Here is a 12,212-nt window from a genome sequence, read left to right as displayed (position 1 = left end):
GAGAGAGGGGGAGAGACAGCGAGAGAGGGAACACAAGCAGGGGGAGTGGGAGGGGGAGAAGCAGGCTCCCCGCTGAGCAGGGAGCCCGATGCGGGGCTCGATCCCAGAACCCTGGGATCATGACCTGAGCCGATGGCAGACGCTTAACGACTGAGCCACCCAGGAGCCCCTGAAGTGCATTCTTCTAGAGATACATATTGATAAAAAGCAGCAAAATAAAACAATTCTAGACCTCTACTCTATGCACCTAATAACAATAGCTTTGAAATATAATGAGTGTCACTTCTCAATTAATTGATCAGATAAGCAGATAACAAAAACTACACTAGCAAGGCAAGCAGTAAGAGAACATAGATTTCAAGCAAAAAACTGACAAGCTACAATTAATAGACACAGAATCCTATAACTAAATGAGTATTATTTTCTTCTCAAACACACATGGAAAAACATTTATGAAAATTCTGTATTCTAGGCTTGGAGGTTTCAAAACATGTCATCAAAATCCTCAACATTCCAGCCATTGAGAAGTGGGATCTATATCCCCTCCCCTTGATTCTGGACCAACTTCAGTAACTCACTTAAAACCCACAGAATGCAACAGAAGTGATGTTGAATAACTTCCAAGGCTAGGCCAGAAGAAGCTGGGTAGTTTCCACTTAGTGCTTTCGAAATAAATGCTTTGGAGAAAACCAGCCCATGGTAAGAAGCCAGATTACTCACAGGCCACCAGGCTAGAGAGGAATGCCAGTTGGCAGCTAGCATATCAACTACCAGTCATGTAAGCGAGTTGAAAACTCACTTCAATTATATTTTGGTTGATACTGAAACATAAAAACCATTCTAAAATTAGGAATAATTGAGAAAATATTTGTTATGATAACTTCTCTTCAACATTTATAGAGGTGAAAAGAAATAAAACTATTATTTTCAGATGACATAAATCTCTTCATAGGAAGTGCAAATGTATCTACAAATAAATTACACAAAGGTTGCTCTTCTCCCTATATGTACATCTCCACTTCTCTTCTACAATGTAGATTCAATGGAATATCTATTAGGGCTTTTCTAGGAATGGATAAGCTTTAAGAGCAAAGGTCCAAGAATAGCCAACTACTTACTCCTTAAAAACACCCCCAAGCAGTGGGAATTACCCTAGCAGCTATCAAGACTTATCATAAAGCTATAGCAATTAAGACATTGTGGGACTGACAAGAGGAGAACAGTCATACATATATAGAAACCTCATTTATGATAAAGCTGACATTGCAGACCAGTTGAAAGAGATGAACTCACTTCCGTATTAGAAAACAAAAATAAAAATGGATTTCTACCTCACAACATGAACAAACCTTAATTACTGACAGAATAAGGACTTAAGTGTAAAAAGGAAAACTTGAAAGCTTAAATTTGAAAACACAAAAGAACACTGAAATTTCAATCTGTACATGCTTCTGATGTAATAGTTGCCCATCAAAAGCATGTGAAGAGAGTAAAAAAATAAACCACAAACTGCTAAAAGCTGTTGGCAGGCAACACATTTAACTAAGGGATTAGTATCCAGAATGCATAAGGAATTCAGTAAGAAAAAAACTTTTATACATTCTGTCTTTAAGAAAAAAACAACCCCATAGGAAAGGAGGTAAAAAAAAATAAGCAAACAAACAAAAAAATTTTTTTTAAAAAGACACAATAATAGACAATAAACAGATGGAAAAATATTCAGCTCATTAGTAATCTGATGAAATTGAGAACACAATGATACCATTTCATATTACCAGATTTATAACATTTTAAAAGTCTGATTATATCAAGTGTTGGCAAGGAAGTAGATAATAAGCACTCTCACGGCCCAACAGAAGTACAACTGACCCTTGAACAATGCAGGGGATGGGGACACTGACCTTGCCTGCAATCAAAACTCTGTGTGTAACTTGTGACTCCTCAAAAACTTAACTACTAACAGCCTACTGTTGATCAGAAGCCTTCCTGACAACACAATTGATCAACACATCTTTTGTATGTTGTATGTATTATATACCATATTCTTACAATAAACTTAGCTAGAAAAAAGAAAATATTATGAAGAAAATCTTAAAGAAAAGAAATCTATAGTACTGTGCTTATTGAACACATCTGCATGAAAGCAGACCCACGCAGTTCAAACCTGTGTTGTTCAAGAGTCAGCTTTACTAGGTAACGGCAAAGATGAACATGGTTAAAACCCTAGAGTAATTCCATTCCAAACACTCCTAGGGTCCTAGGGTATTATTTACTCAATAAGTCACTGGTGGCATTTTGGTGGAACAAATCTGTGCTGTGCATTTCAGGAGAGTTGGCATGGCTTTCCCACCATATGCCACTGTAATAATGAAAAACCCCTCCATAACTTCTAAATGCCCCCCTAAAGGCAATACTAAACCTACTAAACCTGAGAAGCACTATTCCAAAAGAATTCTTATATATGTGTATTCAGGAAATATTGTTATCAGTATTGTGTCCATTGATAAGAAATGGATGTCCACTGATGTCCATTGATAAGAAATGGATAAGTTGTGGCATATGCATACAATGGAACACTGTAATACCGTGATGAAAATGAACTGCAAAAACATGTTGGATAACAACAACAAAATGCGAGTAGCTGAAAGACGCATATGATTCCATTTAAATAGAAGTCTGAAGTGGACAAAACTCAATGATGGTTGGTCAGAGATACATACGTATGTGATAAAACTATTAAAAAAAGGAAGTGAATAACTGATACAGTTCAGGATAGGGTTCCCTTTTCAGGATAGAGGTTCTCTGGAGAGAAGGGAGAGGGGTACAATTAAGGAAACATACACACAGGACTTTCGTTTCTTAAGCTCAGTGATGGGAGATGCCGGTTGTTTGTTTTACTCTTCTTTAAACTCTATATACTGTATGATAATATATAGTTCACAATTTTTAAAAGTTTGTAAAAAAACCTTCTACATAGTGTGTCAATAACATGCAGAAGCAGGTATGCAGATCTGTGTTAAAGGCAGTAATACAGTATCATTCCTGCCTGTGTCCCTATCATTTGTGAAAGAGCAGAGGAATAAATGAAGCTGCTGACATACAGTACCTGCCCTGAACCACAACCTGGAAAATTCCTTTTAACATTTTTTTTTCAAGATTTTATTTATTTATTTGGGGGGGGGCGCAGAGGGAGAAGCAGACTCCCCGCTGAGCAGGGAGCCTGCCTCAGCGGCTTGATCCCAGGACCCTGGGATCATAACCTGAGCTGAAGGCAGATGCTTAACCGACTGAGCCACCCAGGCGCCCTCCTTTTAACATTTTTTAACTTATATTTTCCTTATGCTAATAGTATGAGATCACAGGCAAACAAAAGGCCAAATGCATATGTATCATCTCACATTGTTGGATAGAACAGTATTACACATACATAAGTTCTCTAGATAACTCAAATCCCTAATCTCTTATATTTGTACAGTAAATAAGTTTATAATGTGTATTTGCATTCCTTATAATAAATTTGACTGAATGCTTACTTTGTTTCAGGCCCTGTAGATAGATTCTTGCTCTTAAAGAGCTTACCATGAAGTGATAGGCAGGCAAAACAGGGGACCCCCAATGAGTATTTTAATAGATTTAAAGAAAAATAAGAAGGTGGTCAATTCAAGATAAAGCACAGGAGAGATTTCATAAAGAAATTACATATTACAAAGTTATGAGGAATTTCCTAGGCAGATTTGGGAAGAAAGACAATTCCAGAAAAAAAGAACCGACATAACCACAGGAAAAAAGCCAGGGAACTAAGACTTTTCAAAAACACTGTTAGTAATTTGAAATATGTGGGGTGGGTTGGGGTGGGGAATGCCTCACTAGAGAGCTCTGTGTTTTATCCTAATCCTACAGACAAAGCCATGGAGGGTTGCAAGCAGTAAATTTGGTCTCATGTGCTCTCTCTCTCTCTCTCTCTCTCAAATAAATAAAATCTTTAGGAAAAAAAAAGACTGCTTTGGCAACAGGGTTAAAGAACAGACTGGAAGGGGTAGTGTGGAGAGTCAAGAGGCCAGGAGGGAAGACAGAAAATTCCAATAATTCAGAGAAAAGATGAAAACCTAAAAGTAAGGCAGTTGCATAGAACATAAAGGACAAAATTTACAGTTACTTGAGAGAAAAAATTAGGGTGATAGACATAGGAGAGGGTATGTGCTATGGTGAGCCCTGTGAATTGTGGAAGACTGATGAAGCACAGACGTGTACCCCTAAAACAAATAATACATTATATGTTAATAAAAAAACTAAAAAAAAAATGATAAAATGAACAGAATTGAGAAAGTATAGAATAGTATAGTATAAAATAATAATAGAGAAAGAAAAAAGTCACTAAAATTGAGACACAAGAGTTAAAAAAGTAGACAAAGGCCACCTGGGTGGCTCAGTCAGTTAAGTGTCTGCCTTTAGCTCAGGTCATGATTCTGGAGTCCTGGGATCACCCCCCAGATCCCCAAATCGGGTTCCCTGCTCAGTGGGGAGTCTGCTTCTCCCACTGCCACTAACCCTGTTCATGTTCTCTCTCTCAAATAAATAAAATCTTTAAAAAAATTTTTAAAAATTAAAAAGTAGACAAGAATCACAGAATCGCCTGAAACCAATATTGTATTGTATGCTAACTAAAATTTATCTAAAATCTGAGAAATAAAAATAAAATAGGCCACTGGGGCGGGGTGGCAGAGAATCAAAGAATCGGTAAGTCAAAGAAGAGATTTTCAGGAAGAAGGGAGGGGTAACTTGAAATGATATAGAAAGCATAAGCAGAATACAATGAACAATCAGTCACTGGATGTGGCAGTTAGGTAGACCTCCGTCAGCTGTTTCAGTGACGTGAAAAGACAGAGAAGCCTGACTGAAGCAAAGTCAAAAGAGAAGTAGTAGGAAGGAGCAGAGTTTTTTCTAGACTAGTAGAGAGATAGTTACGCTTTTACACAGAAGACATGAGCATAATTTGGGCTGCAATGAAAAGGTTGAAAATATGGCATTAGAGGGAAAACTGATGAGAAAAATCATAGTCATGACATGAAGGGACAGATAGGATCAAACAAGGGAAGGGACCTTTGTTACGTTAGAGAGAGGCATTCAGGCAGACTTCATTCAGTAAATGTTCCAGAGTATCATTTCATATTAATAGATCTATAAGATTTCATATTAATAGATCTATAAGATGTTTGAAATTTTACTGTTCTCAGTATTAACACGCTCAGATGAAAAAGGTAGTAGAGTAGCACAGAGGTCAGAGAGGAGGGTTGGAATTTAAGGGAGTTCCTGCTTCATATTTTTTCTGTGAAGTTATCAGCCAAGTTTTTGGGGGGAGTGGAGAGATGGTAGGTGATGTGTAGAAAGGGATGCATGTTCAAAATACTTGCTCAAATAATGAATAAAACAATAGCACCTTTTATTCAAGATTTACTATGTACTGCGTGCCATAAGAAGTGCTTCTGTACATATCATCTCTTTGATTCCCAAACAATCCTATTGTTTTCATTTTACCAAGGGAAAACACTGAGGCTTAGAGGTTAAACACTGAGAGGCATAAGGACTGCACTGAGATCTGAAACCATTTTTTCTAAGTGGCAACAATTTACATGATTGTGTCATTATCTCCTGCTGTGCCTCTCAGACCAAGAATAGCAACAGACCCAGCATTGTGGGTTCATAGGGTTAGGGAAGGTATGGCAGAGGATAGGGAAATGGGGAGTTAAAGATACTGGGAAAAGAGCAATTTAAGTAGTTGATCACTGGGTCTATGGCTGAGGGAAACTAGGCAGACTTGGGAAAAAATGAAGGAATCAAGTAATTTGAGAACATTTAGCAGTAGTAAGAAAATTAGTAAAATAACAAATTGAGGTAAGAGTAGGATCCTTAAAATGTCACTGATCGAGTTTAAGATGACAAGGGCCAGAATGGGCCAATGGCACTGAGGAATGGAGGTCATTAAATAGGATGAAGTTACGTTGTCTCCCAATTTTGATCTTCACTAATCCACAGCTGTCTATACCTCACAAGCCTTTACCCGTCAATATTTGGTCTATTTTTTACAATTATGTGATTCCTTGTCTGTGTCTGTGTAAATGAGTATGGATATCAATTTAGCCTTTTCCTAGTGATCTGAAGTCATCATTATTATCATCATTTTGAGGAACAGGAGTGCTTTTCTAGTTGGGGATTCTTCCATCTCTTCCTTTGAGGCAGCTTTTATTTTCACTGCTGTCAGTACCTGGCTACTACAGATCATCCCCAACTTATGATGGTTCCAGTTACAATCTTTCAACTTTACGATGGTGTGAAAGCCACAGGCATTCAACAGAAACTGTACTCTGAATTTTCTTCTTTTTCCAAGCTAGCGATATGCAGTAAAACGCTCTCTCACGATGCTGGGCGGTGGCAGTGAGCCGCAGCTCCCAGTCGGCCACACAAACACGAGAACAACCGATACCCTGACAACCATTGTGTGTATTTACAACCATTCCGTGTTTCACTCTCAGTACAGTGTTCAATTACATGAAATATTCAACACTGTATTATAAAATAGGCTCTGTGTTAGATGATTTTGCCCAACTACAGGCTAATGTATGTTCGGAGCACGTTTAAGGTAAGCTAGGCTAAGTGATGATGTTTGCTAAATTAGGTATATTAAATGCATTTCTGACTTACAATATTTTCAGTTTATGATGAGTTTATTGGGATGTAACCCCAACGTAAGTTGAGAAAGATCTAATTTCTAATTTGCTACAATATGGAACAAACAAGTGTTTTTAAGAAAAATTGGGTAATAAAACCAGAAAGCTTAATTTTATACTATATTATACTCATACTATATCATCTGAGGGTGGTTTTCTTTCTTTGGATTGAAGACTAGTGATTGTGGCAGGGCTTTTATACTTCTGAGTGGATGAGATAACCTAACAATTATTTAAACTACTGGCTAACTGGGAGTTCTAGATATTACTTTTTTTCCCAAAAAACCTCTAACATTGAAATTTACTACTTCCTACACCATGATATAAAAATGTTTTCCTGGGCGCCTGGGTGGCTCAGTTGGTTAAGCAACTGCCTTCGGCTCAGGTCATGATCCTGGAGTCCCGGGATCGAGTCCCGCATCGGGCTCCCTGCTGGGCAGGGAGTCTGCTTCTCCCTCTGATCCTCCCCCTCTCATGCTCTCTGTCTCCCATTCTCTCTCTCAGATAAATTAAAAATAAATAAATAAATAAATAAAATAAAAATGTTTTCCTTTTTTTTTTTTTTTAAAGATTTTATTTATTTATTCATGAGAGACAGAGAGAGAGACAGAGACAGAGGCAGAGGGAGAAGCAGGCTCCCTGTGGAGCAGGGAGCCTGATGCGGGACTCGATCCCAGGACCCTGGGATCATGACCTGAGCTGAAGGCAGATGCTTAACTGACTGAGCCACCCAGGCGTCCCATAAAAATGTTTTTCTTAACATGAAGGACAATTCATTCTTTTTTGCAAGGATTTGTAAAACAATTACAAGTACTCTAATGATAATCATTACCTCTTTCTTGGCTTCTTTTTTTGGATCATAATCACTATCATTTCCATCCATTGGGTGTGTTTCTTCCACATCATCATCACTGAGAAGAAACAAAGATTAGTAAACTTAATTCCCTTTTTATTCTATTCCAGGGCTCTTATCAAATTGCAATATACCTTGCTAATAATTTCACTAGACATTCCCCAACAAAACAAGAGGTGTCCTTGGGAAGATGACCTTCTGTAATTTACATTTTTGTAGTGTTTAGAAACATTTATCTTTTTGGGTATACAGAATCAAGTTAGAAAACATGTCTACCTAAAAAACAGAGATGCAATAGGAAAGAAATTTAGAAAGAATATCATTTGGGAAAGAGAACACATATATTAGTTTGATATAATACTTATTATTTCATTTCTCCACTTGGAGGTTAAAGACAAACACCAATAAGCAAAATGATTTTATACCACCAGAAAGATATAGCTACAATAATGTGGACTTCAGTTACTCAGGTAATTGTATTCAGGCAATTATGGAAAGAGCATCTTCTAGAGAATGTATTTCTTCATGTATTCTAAGGATATATATTGAATATATCAATACTAAAAGGAAGCACTTGCAAGTACAGCTAAACACAGCTCAAATAAACTCAGTTGTAGTGTTTGCTGGCTATGATTAACAGTTAAAGAGTTAAAGAAAGTCCTTACTATTAAGATTTCTGATCACTCAACTCTTCCTGCCAGAGACGAAACATGAATGTAAGGTTAAGAAGTAGTTACAATGTGCTGTGATAATTTTTCTACCTTAGGAAATGTAAGCAATCCAATACAGTGTCCCTAACAGTATAACCATATAAAGGCATCCAACCTACCTGTCACCCTGATTATGTCTATTAGCTAGTTTACGAGCCTGGCGATCCATCAAGCTTGTCCTGGATCGAGTTTTTTTCCAGGAATAGTAATATTTTACAAGGCTAGCAATTGTCTTATCTGGAAGCTTGGAAAAAAAAAAAAATCATGTTAATATCCGCAAGTTTAATTCATCAACTCTGATTAACAGAAATGAATAATATTTCTGATATTATTCTTTGCTACTTAAAGGCATAGATGAAAAATATTTTCATGGGTACATTTATGAATTACAGAACTAGAAAGTACGGTTACAGTCATAGTAACCCACCACACCTATATCACTGACATTTCTGAATGAATATTCCTATTTGTTCTAAGAGGGAAGGGGAGACAAGAAACTCACAAACACGGTAACAATGCACCCAGATGTCCCCAGCACAATGTTAGCATTCAGTGTTTGTTTTTCTTAAAGAGTTACTCTTTTCTTCCCACCTCTGTAAGTTGAAATTTTAAAACTGATACATAATTAACATACCTGAAAATTCACCAGTTTAAAATGTACAATTCAGTGGTTTCTAGCATATTCACTAAGTTATGCAACCATCACTATTTAATTCCAGACATTTTCATAACTTCAAAAAGAAACATTAGTAGTCATCCCCTGGTCTTCCCTTACCCAGTCTCTGACAACAAGTAATCTACTTTCCATCTCTATGGATTTGTCTATTCTGGACATTTCATATAAATGAGATCATACACTATGTGACCTTTCATGCCTGGCTTTTGTCACTTAGCATCATGTTTTCAAGAAAAGCTATTCAATTTTCGACCATGAATTTTTTGAATCATTTGTCTTAAATCCAGGTTTTAAGATGATAAATAATATAATCAGACTTTAGCTACCAAATAAAGTCTCTAGGTATTAAAATGACTAATCATCATGCACTGATTTGTCATACTGGCAAACAAGGACACATACTCCCAATCAAAAAGGCTCTCTTCAATTATGGAACACACTTAGATATATTTGCAAATATTATCTAATTTTCATCCGTTCAGGTTAAAAGATTCTAATGTAGCAACTTCTCAGGTTTATATTCTTTTGACACAACGCTAAAAATTTAAAAACTAGAAATAGTTTTTCTCCTTAAAAACAACAGTGCCTGTGCAATATTGAAATACAGAATTTTTAAAAATTGATTTTCATATCCAAAGGAATATAAAGTAGAAAATACAATCCTAATGTTAAAAAATGAATCATTTAAAAATAAAATTGAAATTATGATTTTTTTCCTAGAACAAGCACATTTAATATACATATATAAGTCCTAACAAAACAGAATTACAACGAAATAGCACATAACTGTCATGCAGTAGAGTGGTTATTGAAAATAGGGTACATACAAATGTATAGGTATTTTAAGTATCAAATATTTTTTAAATATTAAAATTAGACTGAAAACTTTTTTGTATTTAATAATCAGGAAGTGTTTAATAACTGTATATCTTTCAGGTATGAATTACAGTAAAACCAAAATTACCATACCATTTGCTGAATCCTGTGAAAGCTCTTCCCATGAAAACTAAAGGCTTGTTCAAACAGGACTTTATCTTCCACTGTCCACTCATCCGGAAAGGGAGTGAAATTAGGGAGATCAGCAAGGGACTTCTCAATGTTATGTTTATGCCAGAACAACATGCCAAGTGCCTTTGAAGAGAAATCATTCCCCTTTCGTTTTAATGGACTTATGTTCCATCACACTTAAGAGAGTTAAACACAAATTAGGTTAAAATCTTAAGCCCATTACTTCAACTGAAAATACACTCACAGTTTAGAGCTTTTAATCAGGGATGCCCAGGTAGTAGACCTCATTTATTTATTTCTTTTAAATCAGGGCCTCAGAACAGTGAATGTTCTTACATACCACATTTGCTGCATAATCTAGGAAAAACAGTGAGCTGAGGAGAGTGACTATAATTACTAAAGCAGGTGTGTAGACTCGTATCAAGACTGGCCCACATTTACTCATTTGTCAATGTGTAGAGAAAAACATGCTAAAAGGAAAAATATCCAGTAAATACTTGAATAAAACTATCAATCATAACTATACCAAACTAGAAGTGCTCAGTTGAAACATAGTAGAAAAATATTTAGGTTTTAACATTTTAGGAGTATATACCATGGGCTGAACAGTTCCAAGGAGTACCTCAATTGCAACCTTAATAATATTTACCACATATATATTTTTAAAGTTCTTTATTAACATAATGCAAAGATTTATTATGATGCATATTAATAACTTCAATGACTTTATTACCAAATCAGAGGAAAGCCCAAAATGGGTAATTTCTAACCTTCCACACTTTCCCTTATATAGTTAAGTAAGTCATAGGTCTTTATCTTTTTTTTTTTTCATAGGTCTTTATCTTTACTATAAGGTACTGAGTATCAAATTTCACTTTTTAAGAAGAGATATAGCAACTTTTTAAATAGTAAGTTTTAAAATTAATTTCTGTACTTTAGTAATACTCCTTTAAAATGAACATAAAAATGAAAATATGTGCAGTCACATTTTAAAGGAGTAACGTCTCAAACAAATATTAAACAAAGTCAAGAATTAAAAACAAAAGAAAGTCTTCAAAAATCACAAAAAAGTTAACTATGTTTAGATAAACATCTCAATTTCTAGAAATGACTTTGTATTATTTAACCATGGTACTGACTATAAAGTCAGCTCTTAATAATCCAGATTACAGATAATTCACTTATTTTACTATTAATTTTGATGAAGGTTGATTTAATAATTAGTTGAAAATAGATTTAAGAATCTCTATTTCATTTTTATTTTTTCATGTTCTTCATTCCCTCATTACAAGGGATAATGAATCATATGTCCCATGCAGATCTCCTTTTAAAGTTATCTAATAAAAAAAGCCCCCCCAAAAATAAATTAAAAAATTAAAAATTAAATTTAAAAAAACAGCCCTTCATAAATTATTTCCTTCAAAACTGAAAAGTCTTAAATATTTCTTTAAATAAAAAGTTTAACTTCTAGGTCTTTCAGATTAAAAGATCACAGAGAATTACCTGTACTCAAAAAAAAAAAAAATTCCCTTTTTTGGTAAGCATTTGCCAGAATAATATAAATGCTTTCAGATACGTTTAGAACTCAAAGCAGAGTAAGAAACAGAGGTGTTGAGAGAAAATGTTCAAGCCCTTGAGATGAACAATGTTTATAAAAGCAAAATCCATAATTTTGAAAGGTCAGAGTTTGCTAGGACTTTTGTGGTATCTGTAAAATTGGTTGAACTGCACTTCCTTAGGATAGAAACAACAAGGAGATGTTTTTTGGATTTGGTAAATGCTGAGGCAAGCTTTAATATTAAAATGTTTCTCTACATACCTGTTCCACATTGTATCCATGTTTCTCCTTTGCAATTGCAATATATTCATCCACTGCAATGAAACAATGTTATATAATTAATTATTCTTATTTACTTCATGTGCTCAGATCTACTTTTTTTTTTTAACAAAGCAAAATAAAAATATTATATTTCAGGGAAAAGTCTTTTTCTATGAAATGTTACAAAAAAAGACTTTTACTTCTATGAACAGGATCAGAAGCTTCCTTGATCTAAAATTTTGCTTAGTATGATTTATCTCTAAGATTATACAGCATATACTTATTAAATTCAATGATGTTATATAATTATTTTTGTATATAAAAAGACCAATCTGTATATAGCCAACAGAACCTAATTACAGTGTAAAATATTAGACAATTTCTTCATTTTTCTGTGGCAGTCTTTATTTGAAGGGACTTA

The 12,212-nt window shown here is 35.0% G+C and overlaps 1 protein-coding gene across 5 annotated transcripts in view; it reads right to left on the bottom strand.

Moving 5' to 3' along the window:
• The window catches only part of RCOR3 (REST corepressor 3), a 57,178-nt gene that overhangs the window by 31,060 nt on the left and 13,906 nt on the right, over positions 1 to 12,212 (bottom strand). For all 5 annotated transcript variants that reach the window (XM_064594135.1, XM_064594133.1, XM_064594134.1 and 2 more), the window contains 4 exons: positions 11,792 to 11,844; positions 9,934 to 10,095; positions 8,408 to 8,532; positions 7,558 to 7,636 (listed from right to left, as the gene is read on the bottom strand). In XM_064594135.1, coding sequence (XP_064450205.1) covers positions 7,558 to 7,636; positions 8,408 to 8,532; positions 9,934 to 10,095; positions 11,792 to 11,844 — 419 coding nt within the window. The remainder of the gene's footprint in view (positions 1 to 7,557; positions 7,637 to 8,407; positions 8,533 to 9,933; positions 10,096 to 11,791; positions 11,845 to 12,212) is intronic.

The sequence above is a fragment of the Mirounga angustirostris genome, unplaced genomic scaffold (assembly GCF_029215605.1).
Source record: "Mirounga angustirostris isolate CCGP_5_RB_7025 unplaced genomic scaffold, mMirAng1.0.hap1 SCAF_6, whole genome shotgun sequence".
In the NCBI taxonomy this organism is placed as follows: Eukaryota; Metazoa; Chordata; class Mammalia; order Carnivora; family Phocidae; genus Mirounga; species Mirounga angustirostris.
Note: the sequence above shows the minus strand (reverse complement) of the source record. Positions and strands in the feature narration are given on the sequence as shown.